This window comes from Corvus moneduloides, chromosome 3, assembly GCF_009650955.1.
Source record: "Corvus moneduloides isolate bCorMon1 chromosome 3, bCorMon1.pri, whole genome shotgun sequence".
In the NCBI taxonomy this organism is placed as follows: domain Eukaryota; kingdom Metazoa; phylum Chordata; class Aves; order Passeriformes; family Corvidae; genus Corvus; species Corvus moneduloides.
In genome coordinates, this window is record NC_045478.1 from 59294623 (window position 1) to 59311722 (window position 17100).

The 17100-nt window shown below is 40.7% G+C and overlaps 1 protein-coding gene across 4 annotated transcripts; it reads left to right on the plus strand.

The window, feature by feature from the left end:
* The first annotated feature begins 1895 nt into the window (after positions 1-1895).
* TBPL1 (TATA-box binding protein like 1) lies at positions 1896-16227 on the plus strand. Of its 4 annotated transcripts, none has more exons than XM_032101779.1 (7): positions 1896-2088; positions 7819-8005; positions 8627-8709; positions 9613-9676; positions 11381-11484; positions 11585-11679; positions 14522-16227. In XM_032101779.1, the coding sequence occupies exons 2-7, from the start codon at positions 7871-7873 to the stop codon at positions 14590-14592; spliced, it is 552 nt and encodes a 183-aa protein (XP_031957670.1). In that variant the 5' UTR covers positions 1896-2088; positions 7819-7870; the 3' UTR covers positions 14593-16227. The 4 variants fall into 4 exon arrangements, with proteins under 4 accessions (XP_031957670.1, XP_031957671.1, XP_031957668.1 ...); XM_032101780.1 differs by lacking the exon at positions 1896-2088 and adding an exon at positions 2222-2244; XM_032101777.1 differs by lacking the exon at positions 1896-2088 and adding an exon at positions 2475-2711.
* Positions 16228-17100: the final 873 nt, after the last annotated feature.

Below are 17100 nucleotides of genomic sequence, written 5' to 3' on the forward strand. Positions count from 1 at the left end.
CATAACTTGCAGATGTGACCAGCTATTCAGAAAAAAACAAATCAGCATCTGTTGTGATACAGCCATCCAGAACCTGAAAGAACTGTCAGAGTGAAGACATCACAACACTCTACCCCACTTTAGCTGTGTAATTGTAATGACTCAGAGCCTGAAGCCCATAAAGAACAAAACCAGCCTTAAGGCACTCTGTAAAAATGCTGGATATACCGTGCATAGTTACTGAACTATGGTAAATTCAGAATCCTGGTTTCCAAAAGCTTGCCTCGCTTGCCTGTATTCACCCGAAGGCGGTGGGTTCCGCTTGGATCCGTGTCTGTAGGAAGCCACAGGGTGGCAGCGCTGTCACACGCCGGTGTGCAGCCAGCCTGCGAATAGGAGAGAGAAACCGTCTACTCGCAGCTGATTTGAAGTGAGAACTTGAAATACTTATTCTTGACAAGTGAACCTAGTCACGCATTTCAAAGATTAAACTGAATCTAGCAGAAGAAAACATGCCAACTCTGAAGAATTCAAAATCTAAATTTCATACTGTTCTTTCTATCCTAATTAAAGCTATTCTGCTACCACGTCACATAACCAAAGTACATAATTACAGAACCTCAGTTTCAGAAAATTGTCAATACAGTGAATACACTGCAGTGCACCCATATAAATATATATACATAATTTTCATATACAGAACAATGTTCTTTATAAATCTGAAGTCAACTTGACATATATTTCATTTGTCAGTCTGGGCAGTGAGTCCTTAATGGGCCACATTGCAGGCACATTCCTGGGCTCCCAAGTGAAGCACAACAGCTTTTCCAAGAGAAAATATAAGTGTAGCTGAAAGGTAGTTCATCATGGGCTCTACTCCCTACAGACAGACAGGCGGGACAGTGCCAAATTTAGATGACTGTCCTGGACAGAGAGAACCAGTGCCATCCCAGGCACTCCCAGTGTCCACATGTCCCCTTCTGTCTTTTGTCTAAGTGTGCACCATGTGCTCACTTTGCAAGGATGAAACAATCTGCATATCGAAAGAGTGCAAAACAGCAGTCTTACTTTAGTTGTTTTAACATTAGAATCACAAAAAAAAAGTACTGAGGGCCTCACAGAACTTAAGGGACTTGGGCATATTTGAGACTTCTCAGTCACTTGCTCATATCTTTTTTTCACTTGGAGTGAGCAGCCTGCTCACACACCAAACTCCCACGGTTTACTGCTGTGGACTATCCCTTCAATACCAAATAAAGTCACTTTAAATTAAAAAAAAAAAAAAAAAATTCAAGTAATTTTTAAGACAGGAGGCAGTGACCAGAGTCCTGCTGCAGTACAACAGGCATGTATGGAGCAGCAATACTGGCAGAGTGCTCTTGCTGTGAGCTCTAATGCCTGCTGGCTTCTGTCAGACCAACGCTGACCACTCGGTTTAGTCAGAATACGTGTGGAGCGGCCAAGCCAGAGACCAAGGGGGCTATAGCAAGCTAAAGAGGTGACGTGGTCGAGCTGAAGCCTGTTATCAGTTTTACAAGCTTTAGGACACGAGACAATGGCAGCAACTGATGCACAGGAAGTTCCAGATGAACATGAGCAAGAACTTCTTTACTGTGCGGGTGACGAGGCACTGGAACAGGTTATCCAAAGAGGTTGTGGAATCTCCCTCACTGGAGATACTCAAGAACCGCCTGCACGCAATCCTGTGCCATGTGCTCTGGGACAACCCTGCTTGAGCAGTGAGGTTGGACCAGATGACCCACTGCGGTCCCTTCCGACATGACCCGCTCCGTGATTCCGTGAGAAGCCGCGCACCGCGGGCCCGTCCCGGGCTGTACCCGGGCCTCCGGGGGCGGCGGACGACAGCGGAAGCCCTGCAAGCGCGGCCCCCTCCCTCCCCTCCTCCCCTCCCTCCCTCCCGCCGCCGTGACTTCCGGCGGCCGCTCTAGCCGCGCCGCGTCTATGCCCGCGGCGCCGGGGGATGTTTATTGTCGCGGGGAGTCGGCCCAGCACCCGGAACGCCGCCGGGTGACCGGCACCCACCGACCGGCACCGCGCTGCGCCCTGCCCTGCCCTGCCCCGACCGCCGCCCGGCCGCCCGCCCGCACGGTAACGGCCGCCACCCGCCGACGGGCCGCGCTCCTCCTCCTCCTCCCCCTCGCCGCGTCTCGGCTCCGCGGGCCCTGCCCGGCAGCACCCGCCGCCGCCGCCGCCGCTGGGCCCCCGCGTCCCGCCCCTCTCCGCCGCCGCCCCTGCCCGGCCGAGGTGAGGGAGGCGGCGCGGGCCCTCCCCCGCTTCGCCGCGGCCCTCCCGGTGCCTCCCGCCGCGGTGCCGATCGCGCCCGGGGCGGGAGGGTGTGCGTGGCCGGGGCCGCCGGGGCAGGGAGGGAGAGGAAGGGGCAGGGCATCCTGCGGGGGAACGGCCCGTTCCCCGACTAGCCTGGCCGGCCCGCGCCCGGCCCCGAGGGCTTTGTGGCGGCCCCGTGCCCTCCGGCGGCCGATGCCCGCACAAGCCGGCGCTGCCGAGCGGCGGAGCCCGGCGTGGCCAGGCCGCCTTGCTGCCTGCGCTTTGTTTGTGCCGTGCCGGCCGCAGAAGTTTCGGGCTGGGGTTGAGCGGGGGAACTAGCTGTTGACCAGAGCGTTGTGACGCTGGTGCATGTAGGGCTTTGAGTGAGATTCCCAGCAGCGGGATAGGAAGGGTACTCGTGCTTCCTCAGCTGGGACACGCAAATGGTAAAAATGTTTGACTGGGAGGGGGTGAGAAGCTTACCCGTTGCCTTAAAATATTTTGTTACAGCTAAACATTTTTACTTTTCTTACGACGTTTCATCGAATTGGAATGGCCACTGAACTTGTTGTTTCAGACTTTTGTCATGCATATGATGATTTTCCACATGTTTTAAAGACCAAAAGGACTCTTCTTAATGCTTGGCATTAAGGTATTCCTGGATGTTCTGAGGGAAAAATGGCACAAACTTGAGTTCAAGTGCATCTTTTTTTGAATATGAATGGACCTTTTGATGAGAGAAAGATTTGAGGAAAATGGCCTGTTATGAATTATTTAAAATATGCTTTCTTGTCTTGCTCTATACACTCTTTGGTTTTATTCTTGCAAATGGATTTGTGTTGTATGACCCCACGGAGATGCAGTAGGCTTATCCAAGAGATTTGACAGCAGGTTGGAGGTCCTACTTGCTTATGGTATAGCTGATATTATCATTCTGTGCATTGATCTAATTGAACAAATCCCTGCTTTGATACTGGCTTTGCTTGTATCTGAAAATTTTCTCCACCAAAATATAAATAGTCATGGCTGTGCAAATCCTGAAAGGTGAGAATAGTGGCTTCAAGATGGCCTTTTGCTTTAGGCACAGTTTAACTTGCCATTGCAACAGAAAGTAAAAGCTTGCCCCACTGGCTCAGTAACTAAGAAAGTTGTTTGGACCAGAGGATGTTCTACACATCCATATGTTGCTCTTGGTTTCAGGGAATCATTCACCTGCCACTGTGGCTATGTTGTGTCTAAGGATTCAAGCAGAATTCAGAGGTCTGTCACCTCCAACGTTTCATATGGACCTGTTTTCTGAGGGGCTGAACATAAATCTTTAAAAGTACACCTTCAGTGGAAGGATGTAATCAACTCTCCCCATTCCTGAAAGGCTTTATTTATTCTCCATTCCCATATGGAAACATCCTGCAGAGGTTCATGTTAACTTCTTCAAAGATGCCTTTCAGGCATTAGTTTGACAAATGTCTACTGATGCAGTAATGATCAATATCCCTTCAGCTGGGCTGTTGGACTTGTTTGTGGAGCTGGTCAGTTTGTGAACTGCTTTGGAGAAAGGTTAAAAATAACCAGTAGAAGTTGCTTATACTTAGACTGCTGGTGAAAAAGGTGTTTATTAAACTGTTCTGACATTAACATAACCATTGTTAGATATCCCCCATCTACCTTTATAGCTCTGAGTTTCTTGGATCAAAGGTAGTCAAGAGCTTAAAATAATACTTTGTTTATATACCCCATCCCAAGTGCCTTTCCTCTTTCTTTGATGATGGTGCTGTGGTTGGTTTGGAACTTTCTGAAGACAGAGTGCTGGTTTTTTTTAGATTGTAAGATTTCAGTGCAGGGCCTTTTGTCTTCGCGTGTGTTTATAGAGCATCTAAAATAGTATGTCCATAGTTCTAACAGTGGATGTATAGGTAATGCTTTAAGAACTTTTGTGTTCATTCCTCCCTCCAAAGTATTTCTTATTCTGTGGAGTTTCTCTAGTTTCAGTGTAGGATACATTACAGTGTCAAATATCCTTGCATTAGCTTTTGTTGTTGTTTTTATTTTTGTGTTCATGATCGTGCTTAATCCATCTACTTTTTTTTCCTTCCTGTTTTGTTTGTTTTTTTTCTCTTAGGGTAATATTCCAGGTGTATCCCTGAAATCTATGTTGAAAAGCAAGAACAAACTTCTAAAATTTCCCCAATAAAACAAAATAATGCAAACTTCTGCAGAGATGTATTTAAACTTGTTTCCTCTGTCGGGTTAGATTGTGTTACGCTGGTGCAAAACAACTTGAAATCAAAGTTAGCTAGTTTCTTATGTTGGAGAAAGTCAGATGAAGTACATAATTTAAAAGAAATGCTGTACATGTAGACAAATTATTTTCAAATTTAACCTATTATTAAATTAGCATTAGCTGGCAAAACATCATTTTGGAAATGAGATTTAGACTGCCAAAATTCTACAGTTCAGATGAGAGAACCTTCAAAGGGCAGAATTAATCAACAAAACCCAAGCTGAGCTCAATAAAATCAACTTAAGCATTTGCAAACCCAGAACTGGAAAGAACCAGATGTTTGGTTTCCACTTAACCTCTGTTCTGCAAGTGTAACTGCGTAAGTATGGAATATAAATAGGCTTATATGTAAGGAGCACTATTTTCCCCATTTTGCAGAAAAGATATAGAAATGCAGAAATTCAGGTTTTGGGAAATAACAGTTGGTGCTCCGGTAGCGTGTATGAATAGCAGAGAATACCAGAGACAACTGGGAAAGAGGAGGATCAGAATGTTCCAGCTGGTCATGCTGCTGGAGATATGTGTAAATAAGAACATCTTTCTTTCTTGAACATTGTTAGACCTTTTTTGTAAATATGTTCCTCAGATTTTTTTTTTTTTTATGTAGTCCATGTATTTTTATTTTTTAAAAAAGCTTAACTTGCTCTTGTTCTCATGGTTCCTATGAATTTGAAGTTGTTTGAGCCTTCCCAAAGAAAGGTAACAGGACATCTTCTCTCTAGATTATTTTTTTTCTTTGTTGTAGGTAAGGTGTGGGACATTAAAATGAAAGCTTAAGTCAAAGATTGTGATAGGTTACACTTGCTACTGCTTGATCACAAGTATCCAAGCCTAGAAACATTTTGGTTTACCCAATCTTTCCAAACCATGCCTTGGAAAAGTTTTAACATTGTATTTGTATCTTGATAGGAATGGGTGTGTTCGAAATCATTGACATAATATATACAATTTCAAATTAAAAAGCCCCTCTCTTAGTGTCTGTTGTCTTGGGCTTTCAGAGCATGGCTAATTAAAATAGGGGTATACCACTGTAATCTGTGTAATTTTTGTACCCTTAAAATCTGTACAAGTAGATTGTACTTCTAACCAAGATACATTGTAATTGCTGAAAACATCCTTGCTGACAGCTCCACAGCCGCCTTTTTGCCTTAATAATAGATCTTTTCCTTTTAAATTGTAATTTTCCTCTCTTTTCAACCACTTTTCCCTTTGTTCTGAATGAGCACGTGACTTTTCTCCCTGGATCTTTTTAAGATAAGCCATATTTTATGGGGACATTATCATACGGTACTGTGGTTTGCTTAGATGTTAGCAACCTTTCAAGGGTGTTATGCGTGATGGTGGTGTTCTTTCAGAATGTAGAGGCTCAGTGTGCCAGCAGGCGCTTGCTGATAATTAGGAGACACTACTGATTGGAGGTATCTTGTTGACAATCTTTCCTGGGTTCCAGTAAATGAACTCAGCAAGAGCCGGGAGCTGGAGCCAGGGTGGAAAACAAATGCCTCTCTGAAAATGCCATGGGTTCCAGCTCCGTGATGGCCCTGCCTGCATGCCATTCAAAATCTGCACATGTGCTATCTTTGGATCTGGTGCCATAAATTACTTGCCCAATCTGTAGTAGTCCATCAAAACCAGATGGGATAAGTAATCTCTAACTTTGAGGATTCATGTAATTTTTGGTTCAATAAAAAAGAGATCTGGGAGTACTAATTAGTTACTGTTTGTTCTCTTCTTTTCCTGCATTCCCTCCACCCCCACACATAACCTTTGGGTTTTCTGTTTTCTTCTTGCTGTTTCTTCATCTCTTTTCTGTATTATCATCCATCTTGCCTTTTCTTATACTGGACAAGCCAACAATTACAGAATAGTTCTTTCAGCAGGAAACAAGCTGCAGAGTGTAAGCAGTAACCACCACAGCAGCTGACCCAGTACGTTGTGCACGTCTGCCATGTAGTTTGTTAGTTCTGTATTGTCAGTGAGGGGTAGTCAAAGATGCACCTTGAGTTCTCAATTATAGACTATGGCACGATGTTTAGGGAGTTGTAGTCAGATGAAAATACTGATAATAACATCAGTATTCTATCTTGAAGATTTCTAATATGGAACGTAAGGCCAAAACATTTAAAGTGATATAAATATTTATGGTCTGTTAGGTATGTTATTGTTCTTGCTGCATGGTGTCCTGCTTCTTCCATGGTAATGACCATGTGGAGCATTTCGCTTATGTGACGCGTTTGCTTTGATTTTATTCTTTGCTTTCCTTTTTGTTTATTTTGGATGAAATACTGCTAAAATTTTTATGTAAGTCCTTTTCACTGTGTACCAATGATCTTATTCTTTTCCCCTCTCCTTTTTTTCACCTGAGATCTATTCGAGATGTCTGCTGTCTTGGCTTTGTATGGTTACTGAAGACATGTCGGTGTTCTTGGGCTGGAGTGAGTGGTAGCCCAACTCCTGGTGTTAGGATTCTTTTTCCCAGTTGAGGTGTGTGTAAGGAGTGTCGCCTTTGATGTGCATGGGCAGCCTGGATGCTTCCTGGGTGCCTTAGCTTTGCAGTACATGTACTGGGTGGCCATCCTGTGCCTTCAGTTACCCGTGCTTTTCCTCAGAAACACTCGATTTCTCTCTGCACAGACAATGCTTTCCTATGGGCAGTGCAGAGGGTCAGCCCAGGCTTGTTGCTGCCACCATTTTGTATAGTTTGCTTTAAGCTATTATTGGGAAAGATAGGCCAAGAGTGCTGGATGAAGATGGGAAAGCTGTGGCAGTAGGCTGTCTACAGACTGCAGTTTGTGTAACCTGTGTTAGTTCAAAGTTATTTGTAGGCTCATCCATTCCAACACAAATGTCAAACTGTTCAGAATTATCAACTTCAGTCAGAGAAGTGCATTTTCCTGAGGTGTCTAATGACATCCTCAAATGAGCTGAGGCAAGATTATCCACTGGAGCTATGGAAGAAGTTTCAGTAATCTTTACAGTGTCCTAATATACTTGGTAAGAATTGTAACATATTTAACTGGCAATTTAAAATATTCTTTTACATATATATGTATATGCATTTCATTTCTATTAAGTCTGGCAACATGGCTTTGAACAAGTTACCTCCTATTTTCTAGCACAAAGGATGTAGACACTCGCCCTCCCCTCACACTGTTAAGTGAGTCAGTGTAGTCACTTCTGCTTCTTGTCTCTTTTAAGGGGCAAATGTATACAGTGGCATTAATAGGCAGATTGCTATTGGTATGTTTAATTTTATCATTTTTGCTTCTCAGGATGTGATCTTCGTGGTGAGCTGGTGGGAAAATTGAGTTGTAAATCACCCCAATGGATGCGGACAGTGATGTTGCACTGGACATTTTAATCACAAATGTAGTGTGTGTTTTTAGAACAAGATGTCATTTAAACTTGAGGAAGATTGCATTAGAGGGAGCAAATGTGATATACAAGCGTGATGTTGGGGTAAGAGATTCAGCATACCTCAATTATCTGTTTTTAGAAATGTTCCTTAAGCTAAACATTCTTCTGCCTGATACCTGTGTATGGCAGATAGAGAAAAGCAGAATTTTATTTCTCTATTTCTCTTGTGGTAGGTATTTAGTCAGTAATACACTACATGTGCAGTAATGGGAGTGATGAAATGCTGTCTCAGGAAACAGCATGTAGTGAGGTGAATATTGGGATGAGGCCTCTTACACCTCAGGGTCTGGTTTGCCTCCCAAAATTTGATGTCTGTGTCAAGAAAATATATCTTGATATGGAGTCAGCAATGCCAACTCACTGTAATAAGAAAAAAACTCAGCATGGTGCTCGTAGTTTTCAGCTTTTTATTCAGTGAAAAATATCTTAATTTAATCTATTTTGTGTACACCAAATCATTGGCTGATACATTTCATGCTTATTTTGCTCTTCTCAGGATCTAGGGTTTTTTAATTACTGAAAGAGATAAAGGAGCAGTTCAAGACTATCCGAAATAAAGGAAGTTTTAGTGTAACTTTAGTTGATTTGGGTAACAGATAATTTTTTTTCCAGTATGAAATTGAATTACTGCTAATTTCCAATTTTTCCACTTTTCTTTTTTAGAAGGTTTTAATGAAGCTTAGGAAACCTAGGATTACGGCCACAATTTGGTCCTCAGGAAAAGTTATTTGCACAGGAGCCACAAGGTGAGTTCATGACGATTCTTTCTTTAGCTCTAGATCCTTATGTATTTTAAAATACAACATTGTAAATGTAGAAGAGGTGGTACTTGCCACTGGTTAGATTTGCTCACACTGGATCACATGAAGATCCCTGTCAAGCTACGTATTTGGGAGGAAGTTTTCTGCGTGAAGTGTCTGCCTCAGATAGTGTTGAAATCTTAAACAATATCAGTTTAGCCTTCTTGGGAGAGCAGCAGGGAAAACTGCCTTATTAAGAATATCCTAAAGAGATTTGGGAAGTCTTTAAGAATTCTGTGTATTTACCTAGAAGTTGAGACTTGGGAAGGGATGACCTTTCTTGAGGATATCACTTATTTTTTCACAAAACCCCACCTGAATTTAATCAAGTTTTATAGTGTTGAGGGACTGGAAAGAAGCAAAAGCAGACTCTCAGTTCAAATGCATCTGAGACTCACTTAACTCTTAACAGCTGAATTCCTTTAAGACGTGTCTGCATTTTGAAGTAAGGATAAGGTAAGGTACAACAGTAAATTTGCATACTTTCTGTGTATGATCTCTGTTCCAAAATGAAAGAGGATTGTTCAGGATGTTAACTCCAAACTACCCATGATCTTATTTATCCATTAAGGGTACTTAAAATCATGTATGACCAAAACATGTCTCACTTCAGCTGGAGCCAAGTACCAAGATATTCTTCAAACGGGGCATGAAGGACTCCATTTGAATGTCTGTCTAGTTAAAATGTAACACAGTCAGATAAAGGGAAGGCTGTCCATGAGATCATGGCTGATGTGCTACATTATATAATGATTCATTTTGTAGTCTGAGTACCTATTGTGGTGTGTGTATGTACAGCTGTTTACTCTATTTCTGTTAATGCTAGATTCTTTTCTTTCTCCTTTCTAGTGAAGAGGAAGCTAAATTTGGTGCCAGACGATTAGCTCGTAGTCTACAGAAACTAGGTTTTCAGGTAATTCTGATGTAAAAGGACTTGCATGACTCAAGCAATGCTGCTAGTTCATTTTTTAGAAAGAAACAAAGAAGAGGGAGCATAACAGTTTAGCAGTAAGCGTGTTTTCACTCAGATGCCCCTTTTGTGTCAGCATACGTTTTCCAGATGCTGGTTAAAGAGAAGCTGTTTTGTTTTGTAGATTTCAGTTTGGTTTGGCAGCTCAGAGTAGTGCTTCTTCACTGGATAATGAACAACAAATTTGGTTTAATATATGAATCACCCACAAATGTTTCTTAGATAGAATTTACAGTATCTCAAAAGATTTATTTGGAAAAAGTACTGAAACTTTACTGTCATTTGAACATAATTTTCACTCATTTCTGGTGGAATAGCAGATACGTTTCCATCTTAATAAGTGCAAGTGTGAGCCTCTTAAAGAGGGAGGGGAAAAAGTGTTTCTGCACTGTCATGTCGCACAGCTGGAAATAAGCCAAATAAAATACTTAGGACAGAAAACACCCTCTTTTATCTGGGCTTGGATGAACATTACTAGTCAGGAGCACCACTTGCATTGCACAGTAAGGGTTGAAAAACAGCAACATGAACGACTTAAAATGACACGATTTGGTAACTCTAAAACTTCCTGATAGTCTGTTGTGCTGTTTACACACAGGTTCAGTTTGGGGACAGACAATTAAATAGACACAGTAACTGTTGTTTTCAGGGAGAGACTCCTTTTGATGGTATTACATAAAGGCAGTGGTGGCAGGCTATGCTGGTAATGCTGCATCAGACCCCAGCATTAGTGTGATGCTCTTACTGTCACAAATGTGTACTTTGGACCCAGCTTCCTAAAGTTGGAATGGAACGTTAAGTCAGTGAGGTGCACAGTGCTTCCAGGGTGGACACACCAAGTTTTATCATAAAGTGAGCAGTTTGTATTTTGAAGGTTAACTTGATCTAAGGCTAAGTTGCTTCTTTCTAAATATCTTTCTAAAAAGTATAGACTGAAGAAGAATGGCCATTTAAAGTTTAGGCAATCTCAGAAAATGAGTAAAAATTTCCCCAGTGACACTGCCAACACTGACCTCTCAGCAGTGCGGTTTCTTTGTATAGCAGTTGTCTGTTGGCTATTTTGTCATCATCTAAAATGTCCATGGTAAAGAATAACTGAAAGCAAATAGTTTGAGTTGGGTTTCAGAAAGTTACAGAGTAGAAAGTTTGCTTTACTGGCCACTGGACATTTAAAGCAAAACAGCTGTCACCTTTTGTCTTACTCTTAGCTTTAATAAAAATGGTGTATAGCAACAAGGCGTTAAAGAAGTTTGCAACAATATTTAAGCTTTTTCTCTGCTTACTTTGATGTTCCATGAGCTGTTAAATTTAGTTTCTTTTCAGTGGGGAGGTGTTTAGTACAGCAGTTTGAGTTGCTTCTGTGTCTCATTCTTAAACTGCACTACAACCATACTGCTGTAGTGACCATGATACAACTGTGAGGTATCTAGTTCAGCAGTTACTCCACCACAGAAGGATAATGTAAATGATCTGAGTCCACTAAGTACTGTTTTGACGCCTGTTAGAAAGGCATCAGTCTCAAGGTTTTAATTTTGACTCATCAAAATATCCAAAGTAGAAGCATTGTCTTTTTTTTTTCTGCAACCCATACATCTGACTTGCTGTAAAGTAAATTTTTAATGTCTTTTTTTCCTCTCTTTTGAAAAGGTAATTTTCACAGATTTTAAAGTGGTGAATGTTTTAGCAGTGTGCAACATGCCCTTTGAGATCAGATTGCCAGAATTTACGAAGAATAACAGACCTCATGCGAGGTACGGTAGGATTTTAAAGAATTTTCGTCCTGATATGCTTCTTAAGCTTTTATTTTTCAGTTCTAGGTCTCTCTTTTTTACTTTTCATTTTGTTTTCTAGTTATGAACCAGAACTTCATCCTGCCGTGTGTTACAGAATAAAATCTCTCAGAGCTACCTTACAGATTTTTTCCACAGGCAGTATCACAGTTACAGGTATTTTAATGTCAAAAAATAAGTATTTAACCTGTTGGGAATATTTAACTTTAGAGCCAGTAGGTTTGGGAAAGCAAGATGTTTAAAACAGTCAAAAGATAATGCTGAAAAGATGTAGTTTCCCAGTGCTAGCACCTAGTTTGTTTTTGAGTGAAAGTGCCCGAAGAGTTGTAGAGAAAGTGTTATTATTGGTAGGTTCAGAAAATTAGTTAGACTGAATGTACACAGTCTGGTTCTTTTATGAAACCAAATTTGAATATTTTTCCTTTTTTCTTCCTTTTGTAGTGCTGTTAACTACACTGCATTTAGCATTAACATCCCTTTCATAAATACATATTTCCAAACTGGAGATTTGTGGAAACTCATAGGAGAGCTTAGCAATTTGTCATAAATGAAGTTGACCAATGTTTGCAGCTCTTCAGACTTGTGCTCTCTTCTGTTAAAGCTCAGCTGAGAGAACCACCACTGAATCACAGGCATCAGTGATTTTTCCCATGTAATCTGAGACATGATTGTCCTGGGTCTTGGAGAGGCCATGCCATTTTTTTCCTCTCTCTTCATCGTTTTCATTTTTCATTCTCTTTCCTGTTTGCTTGTGAGGTGTCCTCCATCAGTGTCCAGGTACAAGAAGTCAGGTTTTTCAGAGAATACATGTTAAAATACTACAGAACCAAAAAAATAATTGTGTATCACTTTAGCAGGAATTATGTCTTGCAGTTGTTAGAGCTCAGCTACTGGTTCAGAAGCTGGGTAAGGGTTTTTTTTTATTTTCACATCTTAATTCCTTAACAAATATGTAGGTTTATGCGGAACATTTCCCGCAAAATATTGGAAGCAGTGTTTTCTAAAGAAGACAAACTTCCATCAGATTTAGTAATCTAAAAATAAAGGGCTAAAAAATATTTCAGCATTGCAGTATGTGTTCTGAACAGTGCAACTGGTCTAGCCAGAACTAGAAACTAAATTTAAAATAAATAAGAAGCCTTAGTATCACTGCAGTAATAAAAAGCTGTCAGCATGTCTTGTCAGCCTCCTAATGAGATTCAGCTTCTCTTTAAGATTCTTATTACTTCATTACTTACAAAATCACTTTCATATTTTCAGAATTTTCCTTTCAGATATGAAGGTAAATATGGTAAACATAAAAGTTTTGCATCCTTATAGTGCAGCGAGTTTGAAATATCTCAGACCTCTGTTGATTTTGTAGGCTTCTGTTTTGCCTCTCTTCTAGACAAAAAAAATGTACAGGGTCTTACACTTCTTATTCTAAAAATGTTTTAAATTACTTTTCAGCCTTACTGCACTCCTTCTCAAGTGCATTCAGATGAAGTTTCTTTTAAAGATTCATATTTCTGTAGTACTAGTACTTATAATACCTCTGACTCAGAGAATTTTGTTTGAGATATGTAATTAGAAATGTTACAAAAAACCCAGGAAGGTGGGTTCTTTTAGTGGGAAAAGTATAAAAAGATTAGGTTACATTGGTAAAAGCTACTAAAAATCACTGGCATGTAATAGATAGAAATACTATTTCTTTTGCTCCAAAATGAGCAATGAGGGGATGGTTTAGGAGGTTTGTTTTGTTTCATTCGTTTTTTTCCTTCTCTTATATGCCATAGAATGATGATCCAGTTTTCACAACTCTTCAGCCTTACAGAGAGTAGCACTTTTTTGCTGGAACTATTTGCCTACTCATATTCTCACTTTTAGAAGGCTTTCTTGAGAACCTTCATTTCTAATAGCAGCCAAATTTAAGGAGGGTGCAGTATCTACCCAGAAGACAGGTATCTTTCACCAGGCTTGTTTTCGCTGAGTGCTTCACTCGACCACTTGGAAAACACAGGAAGAATCCTATTCTCGTCCATTTGCTTTCTGACTGAGCATGTAAAACAATAATTACTCAAGTAACTTATGCTTAAGTTACTGGTTTTGGGAGTCATTTTGAACAGTTCTCTATACTTGGAAGAAACTTTTGAAGTCTAAAGTGGGGTTCCAAAAACCCTGAGTTCGCACTCATCAAAGCATGTGAGAAATTACTGTTCTCCTTTATCTGCATCACAAGCTTCTATCCAGAGTTAATATCTTCTGGCATGTTACTGCTCACTTATTTGCAGTCTTAATTTTTCATTGCGTAAAGTGGTCTAGTACCACCAGAAAGCATTGCTAGGTCGTTTTTCCTTTTCTTTGCCTGGATGCTCATAAATCATGTTAGATAACATTCATATGCTTCATCCTGAGACAATAAAATCATTCCCTGGCTTGCAGGTTTTGTCCTGAGATCAATGATGAAGCTATTTGCAAAACCCAGGATAGAAAGTAATAGTCTATCATTTTCAAACCTAAAATAACCTTGCTTGAAATGAACTTCTTTTAAATCCAGCACTGTTTAACAGTAGCTTTTTGTTGGTAGATTTTTAAAGCAAGAGCTAAAAATGGCTAGGCTTGAAGAAATACAAATTCCTAGAAGATTCACATAAGTAAAAGAACTTCTTTTACCTCTGCACTCAGCCTCTTCTCTGGGCTGTTTAAGCCAGTAAATTGAAAATCAGCCAAGTTGTTATGAAATTAAATGACAGTATTATTTATTTGTAGTCAGTCCATTGATCAATGTAGAATATCTTGCAGATTTAGTCACAAGAAAAGACTTTCACATGAAAAGTGGTCAGAGAAAAACTTTCTTAAGTTAGGAGAAATGGGGGAGAAATTATTATTGTCTATGGTATGAAGTTGTGATTGCTAATAATATTAAGGTTTTTTTAAAGATACTGTTGTTGTTTTAATTTCTAATTCTCTGATTTTTCTCTTCCTACTGCCTTTTTTTTTTTTTTAAACTATGTCTCAGGGCCAAACGTAAAGGCTGTTGCCAGTGCTGTGGAACAGATTTATCCATTCGTGTTTGAAAGCAGGAAATAAATTTTGTAATTCACCACTTGATGGTTAGGTTCCCTAACCGAGCACCTTCAGAGACTGCTGCACATTGGACTAAAAGCAAAAAGGAAAACTGGACCAACCATAGCAGAGGAATACAGACTCTTTTACTTGCTCATGGCCACAGTATAGACTCCAGTTCTTTTGGATTTTACTCTTAACAGTGCTGTATTGTAAAAACAGAAGTTTACAAGATATGAAATTGCTGCTTTTAAAAAGACGTTCTATTTATTTTTGCAGTAATTTCTGTGTATTCATAAGCAAAGCTGTCACGATGTGCACTACCTTTAAGACTTTTTTTTTTTTTTTAGCTTGAGCTTGTGTTTTATTTGTGAATAGTCTTTTACATTTTTGTATGCTGAATATTGGGCACCAAAGAAGCTGTAAAAGTTATCTTTTTCACCTGATGAATGTGCACAAATAAAAGTTTGGAAAATATTTCTCTTCATACCTGTTCTGTTATATTACTTCCCTTTTTATATTACAATTAAAATTGTATAGTTGCAAATTAATTTGAAGCAATGTAAGAATAGTCTTTTGCTGATACCTTCTGTTTCTGTTTGTAGTATGTGTAAAACTTTGTGCGTGGGCTAGATTGAAATCTATAGCATTTACATATGTTTATCCAAGGATGAAATTTGGTTTGTTCCCAGTTCTCTTAACTACATGCTAGACTTCAAGTATTTTCTTGCTGTTACACGAAGAGAAGACATTTCTAAATAGAAAGTTCTACAGCAAGTGTTTTCCTATGGATGAATCGTAGAATATGCTGAGTTGGAAGGGACCCATCAGGATCACCGAGTCCAGCTCCTGGCCCTGCACAGGACACCCCAAGAGTCACACCATGTGCCTGAGAGCATTGTCCAAACGCTTCTTGAACTCAGACAGGCTTGGTGCTGTCACCACTTCCCTGGGGAACCTGTTCCAGTGCCCATCCACTCTCTGAGTGAAAAACTTTTTCCTAATATCTGTACTAAACTTCCTCGGACTCAGCTTCATGCTGTTTCCTCGAGTCCTGTCACTGGTCACGAGAGTGAAGAGATCGGTACCTGCCCTTCTGCTTCCCCTCGTGAGGATGTTGAAGACCACAATGAGGTCTCCCCTCAGTCTCCTCTTCTCCAAGCTGAACAAACCGAGTGACCTCAGCCCCTCCTCATAAAGCTTGCCCTCCAGACCCTTCACCATCCTCGTGGCCCTCCCTTGGATGCTTTCTAATAGCTTAATTACCTTATCAACTTATGAAGCTACTGTAGAAAAAACAACTGCCTTGTCCACCTACTCGATGCAAAAGAAAAAAAATTAAATGTGAACTTCAGGAAAATTGTTGTGCTTCAACTGGAGATGATGTTGTGGTCACTAATCCAGCCCCAGCCTATTGCTGAATGATTAACACAGACCTTTTCTACACTCGTCTTACTGTATACTGTTTTGATGACAGGAGCTGCCAACAAGCAATGAAGCTTGATTCTGGCATGTATTATCATTGGTATTAATCTTGGACTTGGAAGCCAGTAGGTGTTTCTCTCAATAAGTGCACATTTGAAGCAGAAGAGAGGTGAATGCTTAAAAGTAACTGCAAATGCTACTTTTAAAAAGATACAATAAATATGTATAAATGTATGTATGTCTTTTTTCCCTATCTCACTGAAGAAAATGTAACACTTCTCTTGCATGCTGCAGGTAATGTACAGTCCTAGTGGGTGCTAAAGATAGTAAACTGAGCTGTTACTGTACCAGAAATCACAGCTTCAAAAGAAAGGTGGAAGAACATCTGGAGGAAGCAAATGCCTGGCGTGATGGATTTAATCTGCCTGAGGGGGTGGTATAGAGCTTGGGGCTGTCAGTAGTGATTTTGTGCAGAAAGTATGCAAAGGAAGGAGTAGTATGGGAAGTGCTTCACCCAACCCCTCAGAACAAAAAGAAAGAAACAAAACTTTGCCATAAGTCATAAGTGGTATGTTCATAAAAGCCTTTTTGAATTCCATGTAGGTGTCAGAATCAGAAAATGGTTTGGGTTGGAAGGGATCTGCAAGATCATCTAGGTCCAGCCCCCTGCCATGGGCTTGGAAACCTTGAAGTAGACAAGGTTGCTCAGAGCCCCATCCAACCTGGCCTTGAACACATCCCAGAATGGGGCATCCACAACTCTGGGCAACCCATTCCAGTGCCTCACCATCCTCACAGTAAAGAATTTCTTCCTTATACCTAATCTAAACATTCCCTCTTTTAGTGTAAAGCTGTTCTTCCTTGTCCTGTCACTACATGCCCTTGTAAAAAGTCCATCTTTCTAATAGGCTACCTTCATGTACTGGCAGGTCGCAATTAGGTCTTCTCTTTTCCAGCTGAACAATTCCAATTCCCAGCTTTTCCTTGTAGGAGAGGTGTTCCATCTCTCTAATCATCTTGGTGTCCTCCTCGACTCAGTCCAGCAGGTCCATGTCCTTCCTGTGCTGGGGACTCCAGAGCTGGGTGCAGCACTCCAGGTGGGGTCTC